We start from the raw sequence: 21,379 nt of genomic DNA, 5'->3' as shown, positions 1-21,379 counted from the left end.
CGTTGTATTGTGGTGAAGTCATCTTTTTTTTTTTTCTTTTTTTTTTTTCTTTTTTTCTTTTTAGTTGTCCTACCCAGCTAGAAGATCATTTGAGGTCGCACTTTCTCTCCATGCCGTTTCTTAGTGCAAATATTTTCATATTCGGTAGGAAGTACTCGATTTATACCTGCCGCATACAAGATATTGGTCATTCGAGTGAGGAAAGTACAGGAGCACTTGAAGCATCCTGAAACCCACATGCGGATACACAGCCTGGCTCCTACCCCCATCGTTCTTGCCGAGGACACCGGATACAGCTTTAGAAGCTACACGAGGACGGCGACGGCGAAGGGTCCATGTCCATGATACAACGCTCTCCGACTGCGCTAAATCCCGGTACATGTAGTTATAATAAAGAAGCTCCTTTGTCATCCCGCTCTATATCGTCATACACAATACCTTAGGTACCAATACACCAGTGTTGAACTACCCACACTTCCTGCTTGTCATCTTTCTTTTGCATCTCATCTCATCCGACTTACATAGACACCTCTCTTTCTACCTTAATCGACTGGTATTTTCTTCTGTCGATGCATGATGCTTTCATGAGCACAACATCGCTTGCTTGCTCTCCAAAGTCCTATGCGAGTATTTTCTAATTCAAGACTCGGACTCTCTGGGTTGTCTCTATACGCTTCCACTTCCACTTCCTACCCCATACGCCGACAGAAACCCTCCTTCATCGCCGGGCTACCTTTAGTCTGCCATTATCCGGTTCGTTCGTCACCCTCATCATTCTCGTTCTCCTCTTCTTCCTTGGCCATGGCGTCGTCCAAGCTCGTCCCGTCCAATCCTTCGGACGTGATGGTCATCCGTGATCTCACCCCCAACCTCACCACTCTCTCCGTCCCCTTTCTCCGTGCCGGCGCCATTCGGATCGGCGGACGTGCTACCCTCGCTCGTCTCCCTACGGGCAACCTCGCCGTCTTCTCGCCCGTCGCCTTGACCCCCGAGGTCCGAACCAAGATTGACGAATTGGCTGGACCCCGGGGAGGTACCGTCTCCCATATTGTCGCCCCTGACCTCGAGCACCACATCTTCCTTTCCGAATGGAAATCCGCTTTTCCCGGCGCCAAGCTCATCGGCCCTGCCGGTCTCCCCGAGAAGCGAGCGAAGACCGCCGCTCAGCACAACCCGGACCCGCGCATCAAAGACGACCCTTTCGCCGTCGTCTTCCCCCTCGGCGACGAGGCGAAGAAGCGGTCCGTCAAAGTGGACCCGGACTTCGACGCTGCCTTCGACTACGAATTCGTCGACGCCCATGCCAACCGCGAGATCGCCTTCTTCCACCGCCCGGACCGCACCCTCATCCAGGCCGATCTGCTCTTCAACCTTCCCGCCCACGAGCAGTACTCGCGCGTCCCCGAGGACCAGCGCTCGACCTCACGACTCGCTGATCGCATTTTCACCGCCCTTCAGACCACCGAAGGTGACTTGACCTGGGTCCGCCGTTTCCACTGGCACGTCGCCTCTCGCCGTAACCGCCCCAGCTTCAATGCCAGCATCAGGCGCATCAACCAGTGGGACTTTGTCAACATTGTGCCTTGCCATGGTGAGACCATGCTAGGCGATGGCAAAGAGAGGTTCCGGAACGTTTTCGCCTGGCATCTGCAAGACGAGCCCAAATAACGAGGAATAGCGGCTTTCGCATCATTTCCCTTCTTCCTTTCACCTTCTCTCAGCACTCTCATTCATCGTGATAACTCCCATGTAAAACTATTCGTTTTTTTATACCTTATTCCCTTGTATCCCTATCCTACTATTGTTAGCTATGGGCGTTGGCCATGTCAGGATGTTGGAAAGCAGGATAGAATGTTGTTGTCCTATGTTGGCACCAGAAGTGAGCCAATGCAGGGGAAACCTCCGAGGCCTAGGGCATCACCGGACCGTCTTGGCTCGTGGCTGAGCACCCCGTATTGCTGCCAGCCAAGTCTCGCGCTCGCATCGTGCCGTGGCTTGGGGTTGGTTATGGGACGGGCGAAGGATAACCACATGGCTAGAGACGAACTTGGAATGCCAATAATGTCTCCGCGGCACCTATCTCATGGGCAACGAGCTTCTATGAATATATCATCAAGTAGGTATCAAAGTCCGTGTATTCCTCAAGACAAGATACTCCTTCAGCCGTCTGCTCTCTGCCCTGATCCCGCTCTTCTCTGGGTACCCCTTCTCTACCCCTTCTCTGCTCCGCTCTGCTTCTGCTCCTGCTCCTTCTCCCATGTTCACCCCCCTGACCCTCTTCAGCTTAAGGGTCCCCGTCATGTCATTACGGTGTTCAGAGGTGTTCAGTGGGGGGGAAATTAACAACAGTCTCCGGTCTCTAGTCCCCGGACCTGATAACGACGGCAGAAGCTTCCGGTGCGGCCAAACCAACAAAAAGTCAAGAAGTAAAAGAGGAAGAAACAAGAGTTTGCCCGGCTCCCAGAGACACAAAGCGCAGGAGAACAATAAAAGAGAGGTGTAGGGGGGGGGAAACGGAGCCGAGGGGGAATAGAGAGAGAGAGAGAGGGGGAGAGAGAGAGCAAGAACTGCCTCTAAAACCCATCCTATCTATCCTATCCGAGATGTCTTTCGATAGTCAAAGTCGCAGGCCCCTGCTTCGCTCAGATAAGGGAACCTTGGCGACCTGCGTCATCCCACTCAGAGCGCGCTTCCGATGAGGACATCGACTTTCTCATATCGCCCCCGGAGGCGGGGGAAGCTCTGATGCCCGCCTTGTGCTCTTCCAGAAATCCAATGCCTCCACCGTGTCACCTCCCTTCTCGTCCTCGTATGCGAAGAGAATCTACAGAGAATTTGTCAGCTTGTTTCATCCATCTCCGCACAACATAAAAGCCAGGAGAGAACTCGCCTCGTGTGTGCTGCTGTGGAGCATCCGAATGTTCTTATGCGGCACAATATGTACAGCGCCGTTCTCAATGTGCCTGAGCTCGATAAAGTTGGGTTCAAACGCCAAGATCCAGGGGTAACTAAGCGCAAAGCTGTGAGGCGTGCCTTCCCAGTCGATCCGCCACTCGGGCCGCGCTCGCCATCCATTGCGGTTAACAAAGAAGGAGAACTCGGAGTAGTTGAGCAGGAACTCGCCGTTCAGCCGCTCGATGTGGATCGGCTTGACCGTCTCCTTGCGCGCGACAAAGTCGAGGCTCGTGTCGGCCTGGTCGAGCAGCGACTGCGTCTCCAGCGTCTCCAGAGACACCACCTCGAACCCGCGCGCGCACGCCACGCACAACTTGCTCTTAAGGAAATGCACCGACGACGACTCGGTCGGGATGTAGAACTCCTTGAACGGCTTGAGCTCATCCTGCCCCGAGAACATCTTGCCGAACCCCTTCTGCTTCTTTCCCTTGGAGAAAGCATCCGTCGGTTCGTACACCTTGATGGTCGTCGACAGCGCCGACGACTTGACGCAGCAGACCAAGTGCCTGCCGAGGCAGATGCCCGTCTTGAAGAAGTTGCAGTGGCTCTGGATCTTCTTGGGCCGTTTCGACAGCGCCGGCTCGTTGGGGTCCAGGGCCGACAACGGGTACGAGTACACCGCCTTGTTGGACAGCACCAGCAGCAGCCCGTATTCCTCTAGCACGTCCACCTGTTGCACCTGTGTCGTCTCGATGACCCGTTTCGGCGACGCGTCCTTGTTCTTCCGGTCTGAAACGAAGATGCCCGTGTCCGTGCCGTAGATGAGCTTGCGTCCTCCGTCGCAGGGGGTGACACAGTTGATCTGGTTCGCGCCCGCGAAGTGCCCAGACGAAATGACCGTCGTGTTGAAGAAGTCGGCTCGCGCTCGCAACCGCTTCTGCGCATCGTCAATGAACTGCAGCCACTTTTCCCTTCCGGCTTGGTTGGCTGCGTAGAGTGTCAGTTCGTAGCCGGCTTTGCCCAAGTGACGGAACGTAATGGGCCAGCCGTCGCTCTTCTTGCTCTCCTTTACATTGTTCAAAGGCAACAGGCCCGACGACGATCTCTTGGCTCCGTTCTGGGGAATGACTTCGTCCATCTCCTTGATGGATAATAGTTCGAGTGGAATAGGCTGCAGCGCCAATTCGTTAGCATTGGGAGGAGAGGGACACACTCATACCAACAAGTGTTTGACGGGGGAGGGTGGTTCTGGCTCACTCTTCGGTACGCCTTCACCTCCTCGGCCTTCCCAGCCTGCTTCACTCTGACGAGGAGAACAGCGTGGTCGAACAGATAGGAGGTGATCTCGTTGGTGGAAGACGAGTCATGCGGCGTCTTCTTCAGCTGGCTCTTGAAGATGATCTCACGCCCGTCCTCCGTGAGTTTGAGGTCGACCTTCTCGTTAGGTCGGAACCGCAGCTGCTCCTGAAGCCTCCTGAGGTAGAACCTGTTCTCGGCCTTGCCGGATTCGCGGTTCACCCTGCCGAGAAGGTCGCGAATCGTGATGAGCACCTTGGGGATGTCTTCCTTATCGGCGTTCTTCTCCTCGGTATGCTTGAGCACGGCTTCGAGTAGGAGCGGGTAGCGCGCCAACCGCGTCGTTGGCTTGGTGAGGTATCCGTTCAGCTCCAGCTTTCTTGACTCTTTCCGCCTCTCGATTTCGTCCACAAACTTGGCAAAGTAAGGATTGATCGCCTTCTCGTTTTCGAACTGGTGCTTGGCCTCCAGCTGCTTAGAGCCGTACCAGATGAATGGCTCGAACTGAGGGGCGAATTCGAGGAAGATGTCGCCTACATTGCCGACCACGGGGTCTTTCTGCTGCCGTTCGGTCAAAGCCCTTGCGAATCGTGAACTTACGAGATGCAGGCTGGGATGGTCGATAATGTTGCTGAAGATGGCCTTGACAACCTTCTCGCGTCGGTTGGCGGGAATGGGGGAACCCTTGGATCGCAGTGGGATAATCCAAAAGTCGCGCAGATACTCCAGGTCCTTGACGAAGTCTCTCTCGGTGTAGCAGATCTCCGAGATGACTTCTTGTCTCTTCTTTTCCATGTCGTCCACCTTGTCTGCAATCTCGCGGGGCACCGAATTAATCCAGAGCTTCTGCTCGTCCGTCTGGTCGGCATCGTCCTCGTTCACCACGGCGCTGTCCTCCTTCTTCAGACCAGGTCCCATCTTCAGATTCAGCCGAGAAACTTGCTCCAGACGCCGGGGGCATGCGATCGAGTAACAAAGGTTGTCGCGTGTGCATGTCGGCGAGTAACACTCCGACAAGAGCACAAAGACGCCATTCACAGCCGGCTTCTCCTCCGGTTGATCTGTTAGGGTCTCGCGAAATTGGTACATCTCCGACGTCGAGTCTCGCAGACGGTGTTCGTACGTGACGTCGTGGAAGAACTTTTGCGCATCCAGGGCGCGGCCGAGGAGGAGGGCGAGATTCCTGTCCGTAGTCCGAATGATGTACGACAGGACGTCCACGGCCTCTGCTCCGCTGAAGGCGTTTTTGTACGTCAGCTCGTTCTTCGTCCGGTCTCCGGTAATGATCTTGTGCCTGAAACACTCGGCTACTCGTGAGAGCATTGCAGGATATACCAGGGGGGAACGTATTTTGGCGGTCTGGGGACGTTCGCTCTCGATGGATTTGGCCGACTTGCTGATGGAAGACCTGTTTGCCACTGTGGTGACGTCCGAATCCATAGTCGGTGTGGAGACGGTCACCGTCGACGCCATGGACATGGACCGCTGGCCGTCTCCGGTCGACGAGGCCATGCTGGTCGTTCTCGTCTGTGAGCCGGGCATCGGTGTCGGGTACCCTCCACTCGCATAGCCATTGGAGCCGCCGCCGACATTATAGCCAGCTGGAAGTTCGGCTGGGACTCTCCTGTTGGGAATGACCCGTCCGCTCATGGTCTGGTAGGTGTTTTGTTGATGAGGGTGCGAGTTCTCTCGGGCAGGTGGGTAGTGGCCCGTCATGGACATGGATCGGTCATCGTGACGTTCGGGAACAACTCGCCCTTGCGCTGTGGTGCGTGCCGAGCTATGGGGACCGGGACCGTAGGGAGGCTGTTGCCTCGGGACGTTGCCGTACGCTGACGCTGACGGTGGCTGCTGGTACTGCTGATACGTACTCGGAGGGGGTTGATAGTGATGCGGCCTTGGAACCGAGGCGAGAGACTGAGACCGATAGGGGTCGTTCACCATAGCCGGACCCGGTCCTCCTTGGTGGAAACGTTGAGCTGGGCTTCGGGCCCCGGCAGCTTGCGGTGGCGCGCCCCGGGAGTCTGGCCGGGGAGGGGCTGGGCCGTAGGCACGGCGCTGCTGTTGCTGCTGAAGATATTGGGCCTGAGGAGACGGCACTTGATATCCTCCCGATATAGACCGCTGGCCGGGATACGCGATCGGTGCCCCGCCATCCATCATAGGCCGGAGCCTGGGCGATAAGGATTCTCGATCCATATGCGGTTGAGGGGGGAGCCGTGGCGGCGGTTGCCTTTGCATGGGTGGTGGCATGGCGGACGAGGACGACATGGTCTGGGTCCTCCCTTGACCCTGTTGCGGCATGGGAGGCATCGGAGGGGGCGGCATGGACGACGAAGTCATGGTCTGCGAGCGGCCCGGGGGAGGAGCGGAGCCAAAAATGTCGGAGAAGGCAGCATCTCGTTGGTTACCCGTGTGACTCCGAGGGTCACGGAGATCTCGAGAGTAGTAATCGGACATGATGAACCGCGTAAGACCTACTACTACACCTGTACCATGGCCAGGGAAAGAAGAGCCTCTTCATCAGCCGTCTTATTACCTTGTCACCACAATTCGAGAAGTCAAAACGCGAGCAAGGGGAAGAGAGAGGGAGAGGGGTGGAGAGAGAATGAACGTAGCACGAGAGAAAAGGGTTATCGGGTTGGGCACACGGGTCCAGGGCCTCTCACCTCAAGCGAAACCTCACACGCCGGGGGGGAAAAAAGGAAAATAGAAAGAAAAAAAAAAAGGCCGTGGGAGAGCAAATCTTCAGGCTCGACTGGGCAGGACCAACGATGACACGATTTGTCACCGTTCGCTAGCCAGCAGTTCCGATGCAGGTATGTATCCCCCTTTCTCTCCTTTCTCTCCTTTCTTTTCTTTCTCGTTTCTCCCGCTCTCAATCTCAGTGCGGGGGCGGGATAGGGTGCTAGTGTCCGCCCTCGGCCACACAATCGGAAGGCGTCGTTTATGATTGTTCCCTCTTCTTTAGAAATTTTTGGTGTTTAATTTTGTTTTGGCGGGTGGAGGATTGACTGACGTTGGCTCGTTTGGGGGGTGTGGCCGACGTAAAGGCCCAGAACAGGTTGAGAAAGGTGGGAAACACGGCAGCAGCCCCGGAAGCCAAGAGTAACTCGAATTTGCTGCAGCAGCGGAGGTGCGGGCGTGGTCGGATGGATGGATGTTGTGCGGGAGACGCGGGAGACGCGGGAGACGAGGTGGTGCTTGATGATCGAGTTGTTCCTGTCAGGCCATCGGAATCGGGAAGCGCTAGATGCGGCGTGGAAATGCGAGTGGACGGTATGCTAGAAAATCAAGTAAGGTAGAAAAACCATACAAATCATAGTTGTACAACTTTGGGACAACCAGGGCTGGACTGTCGAGGATCCTAAAAGAAGCAGGCGTCGTGGGCAATCTGCATCCCCGGCCGGGATCCCTCTCGATCCACTTAAACCGACCAGGCTGAATAGGCCACTAGGCAGGTCCGGGCTTAGGGACGTACCTCCCTTATCTACCTAGTAAGGTACTCTATAAGGTACCTACCTACGGAAGGAGGAGCCCAGCTCTAACGGCTCCAAAAGCTGGTCCACTCAAAAGGCCCAAAATACCCGTAAATAAATAAAATAAAATAAAAAATCAACTCCAGCGACTTTCAAGGGTCTCTGTCGCGACTACTACTTCTTCTCCTTCTTCTTCTCTCTCTCTCTCTCTCTCTCTAATATCGCGACACGAAAGGAGTTGGTTAACTGGCTGAAAAAGCACCAAATTTGATGTTGTGAAACGGGTCAGCTCGCTTGTTGACTTTTTAACAAGGCCCATCAGAGGCCAGGCCTCCCTATCTCCTGGGGAAACCACAGAAACACGTCGGGCCCGCGTGTGACGGGGGTGACGGGTGACGGGTGACGGGTGACGCACGCCAGTTATGGTGGGTTACCTACCTGCACTGCTGCGAGTGTCTTTGGACAGACCCAGACCAGGATCAGCCCCTGATGGGTATGCAACTGCAGCAGTATTGGTTACCTCCGACAAAGGGTATCAAATGCATGGAAGAGATTAAGACTAGATGTATGATTAACAAAAGAAAGAAAGAAAATGATGCACATGGTAATTATAGTGTACCACAAGACGCTGAAGGCTCTTTACCTGGAGGCCGAATACCTTAGTTGTATCAGGTACGGATTGGCTGGATGAAGAGATGAATCCAGTTCGTGGTCCCCACTCGTCTTGTCAGGCACAGCACAGGGCAGATAAAAACAGGTACGGAGTACCTAGGTAGTTCATTACGTAATGCTACGTAGGTACTTCGAAGGTTTCAATTTATGGGGCCCCAAAGCTTGAATCATGTGAGGATGCGCGTGACTTCTTTTTTGGTCGCCGTTTCAATGAGAAGCTCCAAAGCCCAGGATATCAGCTCTATACATGCGGCTTACAGGTGACAACATCGAGACATCAAAGAACCCTCGCCCAAACAAGGCGTCTGAGCAGCATCGACGTCTTTCCACCCACTCTCCTCTCTTGGTTCTATCACAGCATAACAGGGTAGAAGGGACACTCGATACGAAAAGATGGCCGACACCGATCTTGCGCCCAAGTTCGCGCCCTTCGTGGGCATGGTAAAGCGCCCCACCCCATCTTTGCCTGCGATATGGGCAACGGCACGTCGTCTTGGGCAACATGGAATCCTGATGCTGACATCAAGTTTTCATCAGGGTGGAATTGCGGGAGCCATGATCTTTGGCTGCATGGGTGCCGCCTACGGCACGGCCAAGTCAGGCATTGGTATTGCCGGCGTGGGAACCTTTAGGCCAGATCTAATCATGAAGGCATGCATCTCGTCCTCTTTCCCTCCTACGCATTGACATTATGTCTAATATGATACATTCAACAGTGCTTGATCCCAGTCGTCATGTCCGGTATCATTGCCGTGTACGCCCTCGTCGTCTCCGTCCTCATCGCCCAAGACCTGGTCCCTCCCAGTTCCGGCGGCCACTACAGCTTGTTCAGGTCAGCCCAACTTGTCTCTACCTATCGTCCTCATCTCCGTCTTCCCTCGTCTTTTCCCGCGCTGGAGTGCGATTCAAGCTCCAGAACACAGACCATCATTGCTGACACTCCATCCGGCGTTACAGCGGCTTCATGCACCTTGCCGCAGGTCTTTCAGTAGGCCTTGCCGGTCTCGCAGCAGGATACACGATCGGCATCGTCGGCGACAAGGGCGTTCGCGCTTACATGGAACAGAGCCGCATCTTCGTCGGCATGGTCCTCATTCTTATCTTTGGCGAAGTCCTCGGACTGTACGGGTAAGGAGAACACCGCAGAGACTACCCCCCCTAATGCTGATGCGAGTGTTGCAATCCTTTTTTTTTTTTTTTTTTGCTAACATTATGCGCCGCGCAAGCCTCATCGTCGCTCTGATCCTCAACACGAGAAGCGCCGGCTGAAACAAAGCAAAGACGACAGCATCGACCGACCAACGTGAAACTCCCCAACGAAAGAGTTGGAAAGTGCGAACCACTGTATCATATAACTGTCGGACTCATAATCCAGGCTCCGAAGGCTCGCGGGAAGAGGTCGAGAAACCCCTAATCAGGATGGGCGAGAGGCGACTGCATTAATACGGCGTTTCTTTTTTATGTGGAAGGAGATATTGAATCTTCGCACTAGCGGGAGACGAGACAGGACATTCCATCGGACGTCGCTTTTGCACTGGGACGTCTCGATCGCTCAAGATATGTGCTCCCCGGCACGCATATGTCTATATATGAATGGAACTATGAAATGAGTGCTCATTTCAGGGGCAGAGTGCTGCTTTACGGACCATCCGGTCTCCGCACCGTGATAGACGCCAAGAACAACTGAGAATTCGGACTAACCTCTCCTCGATCCACATGTGTGACTTGACTGAGGATATACACGATATCTTCAATCGATATTCTTCGGAGGGGTATCGTTTTCGGCCCCAGATGAGTTTCCCACTATGCTAAGCTACCTAAAACTATAGCTGCAAATTGCTGTCCCAGTGATGCCCTACCAAAAGCCTTGGGTTCTGTTGCTGGGTTCATTCTTCACCAAGACACCTCCCCATAATGATAATAAAGAGCACAAACGACAGTGATCCCACGCCAGCGCGAGAAAAGAGGATCCATCGCTCGAAAGGCAAGGAACTTCTTCCGCTGCCGCAATTCAATTTCCTGCGAGTCGGCGAGAAAGCTTTGTCCGCTGTCCCGATTCGATCTCCCGTCGGAACCGAGTCCAGCTGCGATCCCGCTCATCCCAGTCTCCCATCTGGGCTGTGTTTTTGGGCGTCAGCTTATTACATACCCAACTACACCAAGATAGATAAAGGGCGTCCGGTAGACCAATTCTGCGCAGAGGGGAGACAAGACGGGTGACGGCATACCGATGAACCAGTTCCATTGACGATCCTCTTGTATGAGGATCTCGTTCCCTCTCTCGCGGGCGAGTCTGACGCGTCTTGCTTCCGCCGCAGCAGCCTCGCCCACGAGATGGGGATCTTCAAGCGGACGACGGGGTGTCGATGCCGAGGATGTCGACGAGGAGCCGGGTCGAGCATGGCTTGAGGAAGAAGACGGGGATGACGAAGAGGAGCAGGAGGAGGAGGAGGAAGAAGAAAGACGATCCTCGTCTTCAGCTACGCGCTCGAGGAAAATCGAACGGCGAAGGGACGCGACAGGATCGTTGGCGTCTCCGCGGGCACGGCGGCGTGCTACATTGTGATATGTTGGGTTCGAATGGATTGGGGACCAGGTTGGGATGCGAAACTGGTCTAGTTGAGGGACTGCGGAGCTTCGGGGTGGTATGGGAGGGAGGCCTGTTGTCCGTGGCCGGGAAGACGAGGGGGGTGTGCGGGCAGGTGCAGAGGTTTGGCCTGAAGTAGCGGTTGATGCTCCGGGCTGGACTATGCTGGTACTGTGACTCGTGGTGGTTGTCCCTGGAGGGGTGTAGGGAGGGATGGGCTCATGTTGGGAAGCGACAGTGTGGTAGGAAGGTGCCTCGGACACTTGAAAAGCTTCTCGTTAGCTAGGTCCAACTCTGGACAATAGCAAGTAGATGATTAGGTGCGAGTAATGCACCCTCTCTCTTACATACCATAAGATGGGGCTTCGGAGTGGACGGATGCCGTCTCGACATCGTCAGTCCTGGGGAAATGGTGGCTGAGTTCTGTCGCGGCGGCCATGGTATGAGGCTCGGGAGGGGTTGAATGGCGAGCGGGGGAAGCGGGAAGCTTAGGAGACTTTAGGTGATGGCGTGAGATGATATACCTCTGATATAACTGACGCGGAAATCGTAGGGATGTCGAATTAATTCTGGAGCAATGGCAAGACGAAGGTAAGAACGAAGGGGAGAGCCGGTATGAAAGGGGATCAGAGGAACAACAATACAGCCCAGGTTTGAAAGGGGAAACAAGGAAGAGTCGTCGGATCGTCAGGAGGCGACGAGCATGCCTTTTAGAAGACTACGGATCCCAGCCCATGTGAGGGGAAATTGAGGGGTCTTCTCAGACACTATGGTGTCCTGCCTTGAATTCGTACGACCGACTTCTTCTCCTCGACCACGATGGGTGGGTAGTACGTAACATCCAGCAAAGGAGGCACGCTGGTGATGCGGAGACGGATGACGACGCAAGCGCGATGTACGAGCATTTAACTCTGCTTTACGCAGTTGATCTTAGTAAGGTAGGCGTTGATGTTGATAAATACTAGGTTAGGTACTTTTGACCTGGCAGGTGTGAGAGGTTCTTTGTAAGAACGTTTCTCCGGAGTAAGTGTATCAGAAATAGGCGGGGTAGTTATATGATCATAGTAGCAAGGAACGTCTCTGCGAAGGTCCTGCTAATAAACGTCTTTTTCGTATGATTTCCCCGGACGCTTTTATACGATATACCTAATGGTCTCTAAACCCTACCTCCTTCTGCCGTCGTCAGCTCGTGCCATCGCACCAGATCGGTGGATATCGGGCATCCCTTTCCGAGACTTGCCCGGTGTCCATGTATCATACCCCTCCATAAGGTACCCATACCGAAAGTACCTACCTACGCCGTACATAAGGTAGGTAGGTAAGGTAGGTAATTACCCAGGTACGAAGTTACGAGTTGCATGCAGAATCGGGTAAACACTTTATATATACTTTTGGGCTACGTTATAGCTGGCGGCTGTGTAAGTATTCCGCTTTTTGCTTCCCAGCAGATGCTTGACTATATGATGTTCGCATAGTAGGGGTGGTTGGTGGAAAAGACATAAAGCCTCCTTGAACTTGACCTCTCGTTCCACTGTCATCAGAGCAATCATGTACTATGCTATCTTGTACTCGCCATAAAAGGGCAAGCATAAGGTATATCAGCTCCTTCCGATCATGAAGATAGATTTTCACCACTGAATATTGATCCTCGGGATCATGATGCTGACCCTATTGGTTGTGTTGATGACGTCATCCATGTGCTGTTGCTCGGCCACACTATGTACTTCGGATATAACGGATTCCGCGTCGCCATGATGTATCTGCCGGACAAGCTGCTTAAGCATCAAGAAGACCGTTGCAGGTCCTCCACGACGGTTCAATGGTTCGTTGACGGAATAAACCTAACCTCGTATGTGTCTGACGACGGTCATAAAACAAAAACAGTACCCGCGGTGGGGGAAGATTTTTATGTTGGACGGTGAACTCAGTAACCGTCAAGCCAGGCAACGTAGCTTATCTTATATAAGCCGCGGACAACGGCACCGAATCATCACGTGACTTCGCGTTGTTGTGAGGGAAACCCCACTATCGCGGTTCGTGTTTGCTAGTGTAACCCATCATAGCCACGCCCTCCATCTATGGCTTCGATTCTTCACCGCAATGTCACCCAGGGAATGAACCACAACCGCGAACCTGGCCGACCTCCCCAAATGGCATCATGGTCTCACACAACGGGGGCGCCGAGTTTGCTCCTCCGCCGTCTACATTGGCCGCCCAGCTCGTCGAGAACATCTCGGCTTCTACAAGAACATCTCGTTCCGACGATAATGCAGAGCTGAGAAGGCTGTCTGCTATTATCCAGCAAGTCGAGAGCAACCCCGGCCTCCTTAAGACCCCGGAAGATCAACTCGGGCACAACCATCTCTTGACCTACGTCTTCATTCGTGCCGTCCTAGGAGGCCTTCGACTCAATGATCCCTTCGCCGATCGGAACCACTTGCGATCGGAAGTCCTTCGTGCCATCAGCTTCCTCAAGCTTATTGTCCACGAGACGCCCGCCGTTCTGCAATATATCGATGCGACAGAACAGCAGTTTGAGCTACGGGGAGATGAACCCCTCTGGGTATGGGTTTTTCCGAAACTACTTCGGCTCCTGGGCCATGCCCAGTTCCTGGACCTCAGCCCCGACATCGAGGGTTTCTTCCAAGAGCTCCTGGCACTCCTGGCCCTGTCTCAAGCTCTTCAGAACACCCTTGCAGATATTGTGGCTTATTTTCGGGAGATTTCAGATGGTGAGGGATCCATGCCTGGACATGTTCTTGAATTCGATGACGACTGACACGACGGGGTAGCTTTGCTTCTACGGCTGCGCAACTTACTCCCCTCCTCAACCTCACGAGATGCACCATTACACATGACACTACCGGAAGATGGCAGCTTGGAGCTCATCATCGGAAAGAATGCCACGCATTCGGCGAAGCAGAGCACGTACACCATCGCTCAAACGTCTCAAGCCATCCGTCATGTGTCTAGCTTGTTGACTATCCTGTCCCGACCACTCGTGTCGCAACACCACCTCGTTGGTAGCCCCGCTCTCTCGACACATAGGCCCTGGCTACTAGACTCTCTGTTCTCCCTTCGCGTAATCCGACATAGCTGGAAAGATATTGTTCCTGCGAACCAAGTAGGGACCCTGCAAGCGACACTGTCCTTGCTGTTCCCGCCGAGTCTGGGGTCGAACCTCGTTGCTCGAAGGAAGGTGTACACACTACTAGGTTTGCACTGCGCCGATATGGTGGACCAACATTATGAACTCACGACCGCCGATCAAACCCGAGCTGAGCCTGCTAGAAAGGCTTTCTGTAACGCTTTACTACACCTAGCCAATCTTGCCCTCCGGGATAGGAGCATTGGCAGCTTGATTGTATCTAAAATCCTTGATCCATTACGAGCTCTCATGCTTCATTTCCCATTGCTGGGAGAGCCCACCGATTTTCGAGTATGTCTCCATTCTCCTTCCTGCCACGTCGCGCTACCTGACGACCTTTTCGTTCGAGAGGCTGACCCCCGTGAAGCGATCCGTCCAGGTTCTCATTCAAACGACTGGGGTTACCCCTCCGAAAGAGCTTACATCGGACACACAGCCGGCGTCCTTTACAGACCCAGACCTTCGCTGTCAAGTACAAGCTCTGCAACTCGCCCCGCAAGCCGAACCAGCTTCGGAACTCCCTGCGAAACGTCGAAAGATTTCTTCCGAGGCCGCAGAGCTTCCCGAATTACTTGCAGTAATATACCGGATACTCGGTGTCGATCCTGATGCGGTCGGATTGTCGTTGACCGGCGCATTCTGGTAAGCTCCAGCCGGCCCTTGACACCCGGGTGCACCTCCACCTCGTCACTCACATGGTAATAGGGCCAACTACTCCAAACTCAACGAAGCCGATCAATGTGCCGTGATCAATCTAGTATCCCTCATGTGCTGTGTGGTCGACGATGCTGTTTGCTTTGCGCCATCGGACCATGACCGTGAAAAGCGGATGTCTCGTTGTGATTATTGCTCGAGGTCAAACGGTGTCGGGCCGCGGTCCAAGAAACTCAATGCTCAGGCAAAGGCTGAGGCGCAGTCTATCTTCATCAATCTCGTTGGCGACGAACCCTTCTTGAGCTCTCGTCGTCAAAGAGTCGTTGCCATGCTCTGTATTAGACGCTTGATCACACATACTGATGATTCTCACTTATTCGATCTTGAAACTTCGGAGCTCGGACAGTGGTGTCTGCAATGTATGCAAAGCTCCATCAGAGAACTTCGTATTGCTGCTGGGTAAGTTCATCACCGAAGACTCCGGAGGTGGGATATCAGTCTAACGCGCAATGCGATAGTCGAACTCTGGCAGTGTTCATGAGACGATCCATGTCTACAGAAATTGCGGAGGCGGTCGTGGACCGGAACCGCAAAAATGCCCTTGCTCTCCTCAAGGGGATCTCCGACCAGAGCGTCATGGGCGCTGGTGAGACTAATATCATGGCCTGGGGCCAGCTGGGCAGGTATGTCGTTTCACTCCCCTCCCAGCTGTTCTTGTTGACTCGTATCTAACCAACACAACGCGAATAGGATCGTCTCGGGGGACGAACTTAATCTGGTTCTACACAAGTTACTTGAGTATCTTGGTGGCAACAACAGTCTCATCTCGTCATGTGCCTTCAGCGAGGTCTGCACTGTCATTGTCATTGCCTGCCCTGCCTACTGTGTCAAAGCCGAGCTAACCACCAGCCATCACGCAGATTATCAATCTTGCTGCGAGCCGCAGGGTCTCTTGTCGGCAGTTATTCGAACCCTTCTGGGGCAACTTGGCTTTCTTTGCCGTCAAAGACATGGTTTCGAGACCCCAAATTAGTCGTGCGCTTGCCGAATTGCTCCAGATATCAGTCAACCAGCTGCTGCTCCACGTCCAGAGCTATGCGCTGCCTTGGCTTGTCCTTATGAAGAAGAAGGACGTCGTCCAGAAGATTGTTGACGCCCGTCAGGAAAAGGACCCCATATCCGTCTTGATGGACAGCGACAACAATGGACCCATCATGGCGCTTCTCCTCATCCAAGATGTTCCCGACATTGAGCAGTTTGTCATGTCGAGGCTCCGCGAGTTTGCCTCCCACTTTGAATCTTGCACACTCACGGGATTGATGCAACCAGAAGCCCTCTCTATTGTTCTCGAGCTTCTCAAGTCTGCTGGTGATGCCGATGAGGACAAGAAGCCTCGGGTGAGTGTCCAACCCCTGAGAGCCGGCGGGACCTTGGGCTGACTTCCTCTTTCTTTTGGGCAGATTATCCACGCCTTGACTTGGATGTGTACCCAGTTGATGACGGCCAGTGGCGACCTGAAGACCAAATCTAAGAAACAAGCAGCCAACGTGGTGGGCCGATTTTTGGAGTCGTACTTGCTAGGGCTGATGTCGCGCTTGGTCGATGTTATCAATGACCGTCAGCTGAGATCTCCTCCCGTCGAAGCACAGAGGCGTTGCCTGCGCGCCATGGAGGAGATGATCAAGGTGTGCAGGGCATATGTGCGAATTGCACGGCCACAGGTAAGAAGAGGCGGCGTGTAATCGCGATAACAGGATTCGAAGACCGTGTCTGACTCTCATCTTCAGATATCCGCCTGTCTCCTATCGGCCTTGACACACGACGATCTCAGGAGCGCGGCATTCTCTTGCTGGGCCGCTCTGCTGACCAAACTCGAAGATGAGGATGTGGAGGTTCTCATCGAACCTACCTTTTTCACTATCAATCATTATTGGTCTCTCTTTGACACGGACACGCAGCGACTGGCCAAGAATTTGCTGTTGACTATGCTGGACAACTCACGACAAGTTCTCGATGGCGGTATGATCAACAAACTGCCCCGCCTGGCGCACATACCGTATCTGTCAGAAGTGGAATCTAAGCTTGCGTCCCTGCGGCATCCGATGGACAAGCGGACTACCTTTGCGCTGTTCGCGGAGAGAATATGTCACCAGAACTCCGGTGTTGTGCTTCTGGGTCTCACCGAATTAGTGGCATACCTCAAAGAGAATCAAAGTTACCTCCAGACGTCAGCCGTCGGCGAACAAACGGACAGTGTGATTCCCACGCTCATGCGAGCACTCCTTGACTGTGCGGCGAAGTACAGCGTCTCACAACCGGACATTGGCAGTCTATGCACACAATGCATGGGCCTGGTGGGATGTCTCGACGCGAACCGGATCGAGGCGACGAGGCGGCAGAGGTCCATGGCAATCCTCACCAATCTTGAAGCGCGCGAGGAGATGACGGACTTTGTCTTGTTCATCCTGGAGGAGGTTCTGGTGAAATCCTTCCTCTCTACAACCGACACCAGACTCCAGGGCTACTTATCCTTTGCCATGCAAGAGCTCATGGACAAGATAGACATCCGAGCCGCCTTGGAGATGGAGCAGCAGAATATCCGGGATGGAGAGCGCGTCTACCGAAAGTGGCTCGCCTTGTCCGAAGACGTCCGCGAAGTCCTGAGGCCGTTCCTGAGGTCGAGATACATGCTTGCGCAAGCGAACCTACCGTCGGCCGAATATCCCATCTTCTTCCGGGGGAAGCCCTACGGCAACTGGATGCGTTCGTACGTCCTGAACCTCCTGCAGAAGGGACAGAATCCCCACGCACAACTGCTTTTCGAGCCCCTTACTCGCGTCATCCGGGTCAAGGACATCTCCGTGGCAGAGTTCCTCCTGCCTTACTTGGTTGTTCATGTCGTGGTCGGGGATGCGATCAGCGAGGAAGAAAGGAATCATGTCACGAGTGAGCTCCTTAACGTCCTTCAAAACCAACCGGCCGATCACGCCACATATGCCGAACGGGAGGACATGAAATTGTACTGCGAGGTAAGTAGCGATATTGGGGATCGTCATATTGGTTTGTTGGGATGTTTTACTGACGAGAAGTATCCCACAGGCCGTGTTTCGTGTTCTCGACTATGCGATGAGATGGGTCCAGGAGAAAACCCGCCGCACTGTAGCCGAGTCGGACGAGGCAGCGATTTCGCGTGTAAGAGCAATGGTAGACAGGATACCGCCAGAGCTACGTTCCCAGCGCGCCGTAGACTGCAACCAGTACTCTCGCGCGCTCTTCTATCTCGAGCACCACGCTCAAGAAATCGAAGTGAACGAAGGAGACCCCACGGAGAGGACGCGGCTCCTGGAGCGTCTGCAGGATATCTACGCGCAAATTGACGAGCCCGACGGCCTCGAGGGTATCTCCGCCCGCCTACACGTCTTGGATATCAACCAGCAGATTCTCAGCCACAAAAAGGCCGGAAGGTGGTCTGCGGCGCAGACTTGGTATGAGATCAAACTGGCGGAGGAGCCTCACAATGTCGACGTTCAAGTGGATCTGCTCAACTGCCTCAAGCAGTCCGGGCAACACGATGTGCTCTTGAACTACGTCGAGGGCATGCAGACCGAAGCCGTGTCCGAGAACAAGATCGTCCCATTCGCGGTGGAAGCTGCGTGGGCTACGGGCCGCTGGGAGAGCCTTTCCAAATACGCGAGCCGGTTCCACGGGGACCCGTTGGATGAGTTCAACGTCGGGATCGCGGAGCTGTTCAACGCGATGCGCCACAGGCAACGCGACGACGTCACGTTCAAGCAGACGATGCAGAGCTTGCGAGAGAAGATCGCGTCGGCCATGACGTACTCGGCGACGTCGACCTTGCAGGCGTCCCACGAGCTCATGCTTCGTTGCCATGTCCTTACTGATATCGAGATCATCGCCGACACAGTAGAGCCGGAAGGGCCGGCGCACCAGGTGGTCCTGGACCTTCTCAACCGACGGCTGGAGGTCCTGGGACCATACGTCCACGATAAGCAGTATCTTTTAAGCATTCGGCGGGCTGCCATGGAACTGTGCCGGTACGTTGTCATGTTCCATTCTCCATTCTCCTTTTCTTTATTTCTTTTTTACCTCCCTCTCTCTTCCCACCGTTGTCTACTTTCTTTTCATACTCACTGCTATCTAGACCCAAGTTCTCGAATCTCGACATTTCATCCCTCTGGCTCGCCAGTGCCCGGCTCGCACGGAAAGCAAACTCGATGCACCAGTCTCTGAACGCGGTTCTCCACGCCTCCCAGCTCGGTGACGACTATGCGGTCATCGAGAACGCGAGGTTGCTATGGAAGGACGGGCATCCACGCAAAGCCATCCAGGTATTGCAGGGGGCTATCGATGCCAACAAGTTCGCAACGCAGATCAATAGCGCTGCGGGTTCGGCAAAGGGCCTCGACATGCAGCAGAGAATGTTAACGGCGAGGGCGCAGCTGACGCTGGCGAAATGGCTGGACGCGGCGGGCCAGACGCACGTGGTGGCGCTTCGCGACAAGTACCAACAAGTGCCCAAGACGCTCTCGGCGTGGGAGAAGGGCCACTTCTTCCTGGGACGGCACTACAAGAAGCTGATGGAATCGGAGCAGTCTCTCAAGCTGGACCACCAGAGCGACGCTTATCTGCAGGGCGAGATTGCGAGGCTGGTGATGGAGAACTACCTGCGGTCGCTGAGCTACGGAACGAAATACCTCCACCAGACGTTGCCCAGGATTCTCACGCTCTGGCTAGATCTCGGGGCGCAGGTGGACAAGCCGCCGGAGGGGAAGATGTCCATCTCGCGCGAACTCCAGCGGAGACGGGTGGAGCAGCTGAACATGCTGCACAAGTTCCTCGACAAGTACATCGCGAAGCTGCCGGCGTACGTGTTCTACACGGCGCTGCCGCAGATTGTGGCGAGAATCGCGCACCCGAACCAACAGGTGTTCGAGAGGCTGGCGCGGATCCTGGTCAAGGTGGTGGAGGCGCACCCGCGGCAGGCGCTCTGGGGGCTGTTCGGGATCATGACGACGAAGCAGGCGTCGGAGCGGAGGGAGCGGGGGCAGCGGATCCTGCAGATGCTGCGGGGGTCGTCGGCCAAGGTGGAGAACGGCAGCTACGACGTGAAGCTGCTGCTGCGGATGGGGGAGAAGCTGGCGGAGCAGCTGCTGGTGGCGTGCAACAACGGCACGTTCCAGAGCAACCGGACGACGACGGCGAGCATCGCGCGGGACCTGTACTTCAACCACAAGTGCACGCCGTGCCCGCTGGTGGTGCCGATCGAGCGGTGCCTGTCGGCGACGCTCCCGACGCTGACGGAGAACGTGCGGAAGCACAAGGCGTTCTCGCGCGACGTGATCACGATCGAGTCGTTCCTGGACGAGGTGCTGGTGCTGGGGTCGCTGGCGCGGCCGCGGCGGCTGACGGCGCGGGGGTCGGACGGGAGCAACTACATGCTGCTGATCAAGCCCAAGGACGACCTGCGGACGGACCAGCGGCTGATGGAGTTCAACGGGATGATCAACCGGGCGCTGAAGCGGGACGGCGAGTCGAGCCGGCGGCAGCTGTACATCCGGACGTACGCGGTGACGCCGCTCAACGAGGAGTGCGGCGTCATCGAGTGGGTGGACGGGCTCAAGACGCTGCGGGACATCTTGTTGGACCAGTACCGGGTGCGCGGGGTGGCGCCGGACTACGTGCGGATCCGGCGGCTGATGAAGGAGGCGCTGGTGGGGGCGGACAACATCCACCTGTGGCAGCGGGACGTGCTGGGGACGTTCCCGCCGGTGCTGCACCACTGGTTCGTGCAGCAGTTCCCGCACCCGGCGGAGTGGTTCGCGGCGCGGGTCAAGTACACGCGGTCGTGCGCGGTCATGTCGATGGTGGGGACGATGCTGGGGCTCGGGGACCGGCACGGGGAGAACGTGCTGCTGGAGAAGGACAACGGCGGGGTGTTCCACGTGGACTTCAACTGCCTGTTCGACAAGGGGCGGACGTTTGCGGAGCCGGAGAGGGTGCCGTTCCGGCTGACGCACAACATGGTGGCGGCGATGGGGATGGCCGGCTACGAGGGCCCTTTCCGGACGTGCTGCGAGCTGTCGCTCGGGGTGCTGCGGCAGCAGGAGGAGACGCTCATGTCGGTGCTGGAGGCGTTTATCTACGACCCGACGCTGGACCTCCAGAAGGTGAAGAAGACGGGGCGGGGCGGGCCGGCGGTGGTGGCGCCGGGGGAGGTGAGGCTGGAACCGCCGTACGTGGTGGAGAGTATCAAGAGGAAGCTCAGGGGGTTGTTGCCCAACGAGAGCATCCCCCTGGGCGTGGAAGGGTACGTGGACGAGCTGATCAAGCAGGCGGTCGACCCGAGGAACTTGTCCGCCATGTATATTGGATGGTGTCCGTTCTTGTGAAGCGCCATGGCATGGTTCTGGATCTACATAGACATAGATAGAGTATGGTATGTGCGCATAAGATGGCTACAAGGGGGGCGTATTGGATTTGAGGGTGCATACAGGTAAAAGAATAGATCCGGTGAAAGAAGAATTCATGTATAAAATCGCTTTTTGTTCGGGGCTTTTTCCTTGGGAGGCATCGAAGAAGTGAGATAGATGTTCAGGGGAGGTGAGGCTGGTCATGATGTAGGGGGTT

The 21,379-nt window shown here is 55.2% G+C and overlaps 7 protein-coding genes across 7 annotated transcripts; 4 read left to right on the top strand and 3 right to left on the bottom strand.

Moving 5' to 3' along the window:
* Positions 1 to 801: 801 nt before the first annotated feature.
* On the top strand, positions 802 to 1,668 carry SODALDRAFT_280056 (hypothetical protein; the record flags this gene model as incomplete). Its single annotated transcript, XM_028608210.1, has 1 exon — positions 802 to 1,668. One exon carries the CDS (start codon positions 802 to 804, stop codon positions 1,666 to 1,668), a length of 867 nt encoding a protein of 288 aa, XP_028465392.1.
* Positions 1,669 to 1,759: 91 nt separating this feature from the next.
* SODALDRAFT_200506 (hypothetical protein) lies at positions 1,760 to 2,528 on the top strand. The gene has a single exon (XM_028607204.1). It carries the CDS (start codon positions 1,852 to 1,854, stop codon positions 2,341 to 2,343), a length of 492 nt encoding a protein of 163 aa, XP_028465391.1. The 5' UTR covers positions 1,760 to 1,851; the 3' UTR covers positions 2,344 to 2,528.
* A 185-nt stretch (positions 2,529 to 2,713) lies between these two features.
* Positions 2,714 to 6,651, bottom strand: SODALDRAFT_340796 (Rho1 guanine nucleotide exchange factor 1; the record flags this gene model as incomplete). Its single annotated transcript, XM_028612988.1, has 3 exons — positions 2,714 to 2,824; positions 2,891 to 4,066; positions 4,153 to 6,651. The coding sequence occupies 3 exons, from the start codon at positions 6,649 to 6,651 to the stop codon at positions 2,714 to 2,716; spliced, it is 3,786 nt and encodes a 1,261-aa protein (XP_028465390.1).
* A 424-nt stretch (positions 6,652 to 7,075) lies between these two features.
* SODALDRAFT_361303 (hypothetical protein) lies at positions 7,076 to 7,514 on the bottom strand (the record flags this gene model as incomplete). Its single annotated transcript, XM_028614354.1, has 3 exons — positions 7,076 to 7,099; positions 7,211 to 7,440; positions 7,508 to 7,514. The coding sequence occupies 3 exons, from the start codon at positions 7,512 to 7,514 to the stop codon at positions 7,076 to 7,078; spliced, it is 261 nt and encodes an 86-aa protein (XP_028465389.1).
* Positions 7,515 to 8,735: 1,221 nt separating this feature from the next.
* SODALDRAFT_340795 (V-type ATPase) lies at positions 8,736 to 9,611 on the top strand (the record flags this gene model as incomplete). Its single annotated transcript, XM_028612987.1, has 5 exons — positions 8,736 to 8,783; positions 8,880 to 8,993; positions 9,059 to 9,174; positions 9,300 to 9,470; positions 9,569 to 9,611. The coding sequence occupies 5 exons, from the start codon at positions 8,736 to 8,738 to the stop codon at positions 9,609 to 9,611; spliced, it is 492 nt and encodes a 163-aa protein (XP_028465388.1).
* A 493-nt stretch (positions 9,612 to 10,104) lies between these two features.
* SODALDRAFT_380031 (hypothetical protein) lies at positions 10,105 to 11,834 on the bottom strand (the record flags this gene model as incomplete). Its single annotated transcript, XM_028615085.1, has 5 exons — positions 10,105 to 10,460; positions 10,571 to 11,191; positions 11,281 to 11,498; positions 11,574 to 11,647; positions 11,724 to 11,834. The coding sequence occupies 5 exons, from the start codon at positions 11,832 to 11,834 to the stop codon at positions 10,354 to 10,356; spliced, it is 1,131 nt and encodes a 376-aa protein (XP_028465387.1). The 3' UTR covers positions 10,105 to 10,353.
* Positions 11,835 to 13,029: 1,195 nt separating this feature from the next.
* Positions 13,030 to 21,353, top strand: SODALDRAFT_351828 (phosphatidylinositol 3). Its single transcript, XM_028613560.1, has 11 exons — positions 13,030 to 13,661; positions 13,722 to 14,368; positions 14,445 to 14,719; positions 14,783 to 15,190; positions 15,250 to 15,414; positions 15,482 to 15,578; positions 15,652 to 16,128; positions 16,192 to 16,452; positions 16,519 to 17,760; positions 17,831 to 18,786; positions 18,894 to 21,353. Exons 1-11 carry the CDS (start codon positions 13,088 to 13,090, stop codon positions 21,139 to 21,141), a joined length of 7,350 nt encoding a protein of 2,449 aa, XP_028465386.1. The 5' UTR covers positions 13,030 to 13,087; the 3' UTR covers positions 21,142 to 21,353.
* The last annotated feature ends 26 nt before the right edge of the window (positions 21,354 to 21,379 follow it).

The sequence above is a fragment of the Sodiomyces alkalinus genome (genome assembly GCF_003711515.1).
Source record: "Sodiomyces alkalinus F11 unplaced genomic scaffold SODALscaffold_7, whole genome shotgun sequence".
Lineage (NCBI taxonomy): Eukaryota > Fungi > Ascomycota > Sordariomycetes > Glomerellales > Plectosphaerellaceae > Sodiomyces > Sodiomyces alkalinus.
This window is presented reverse-complemented; position numbering and strand designations above follow the sequence as displayed.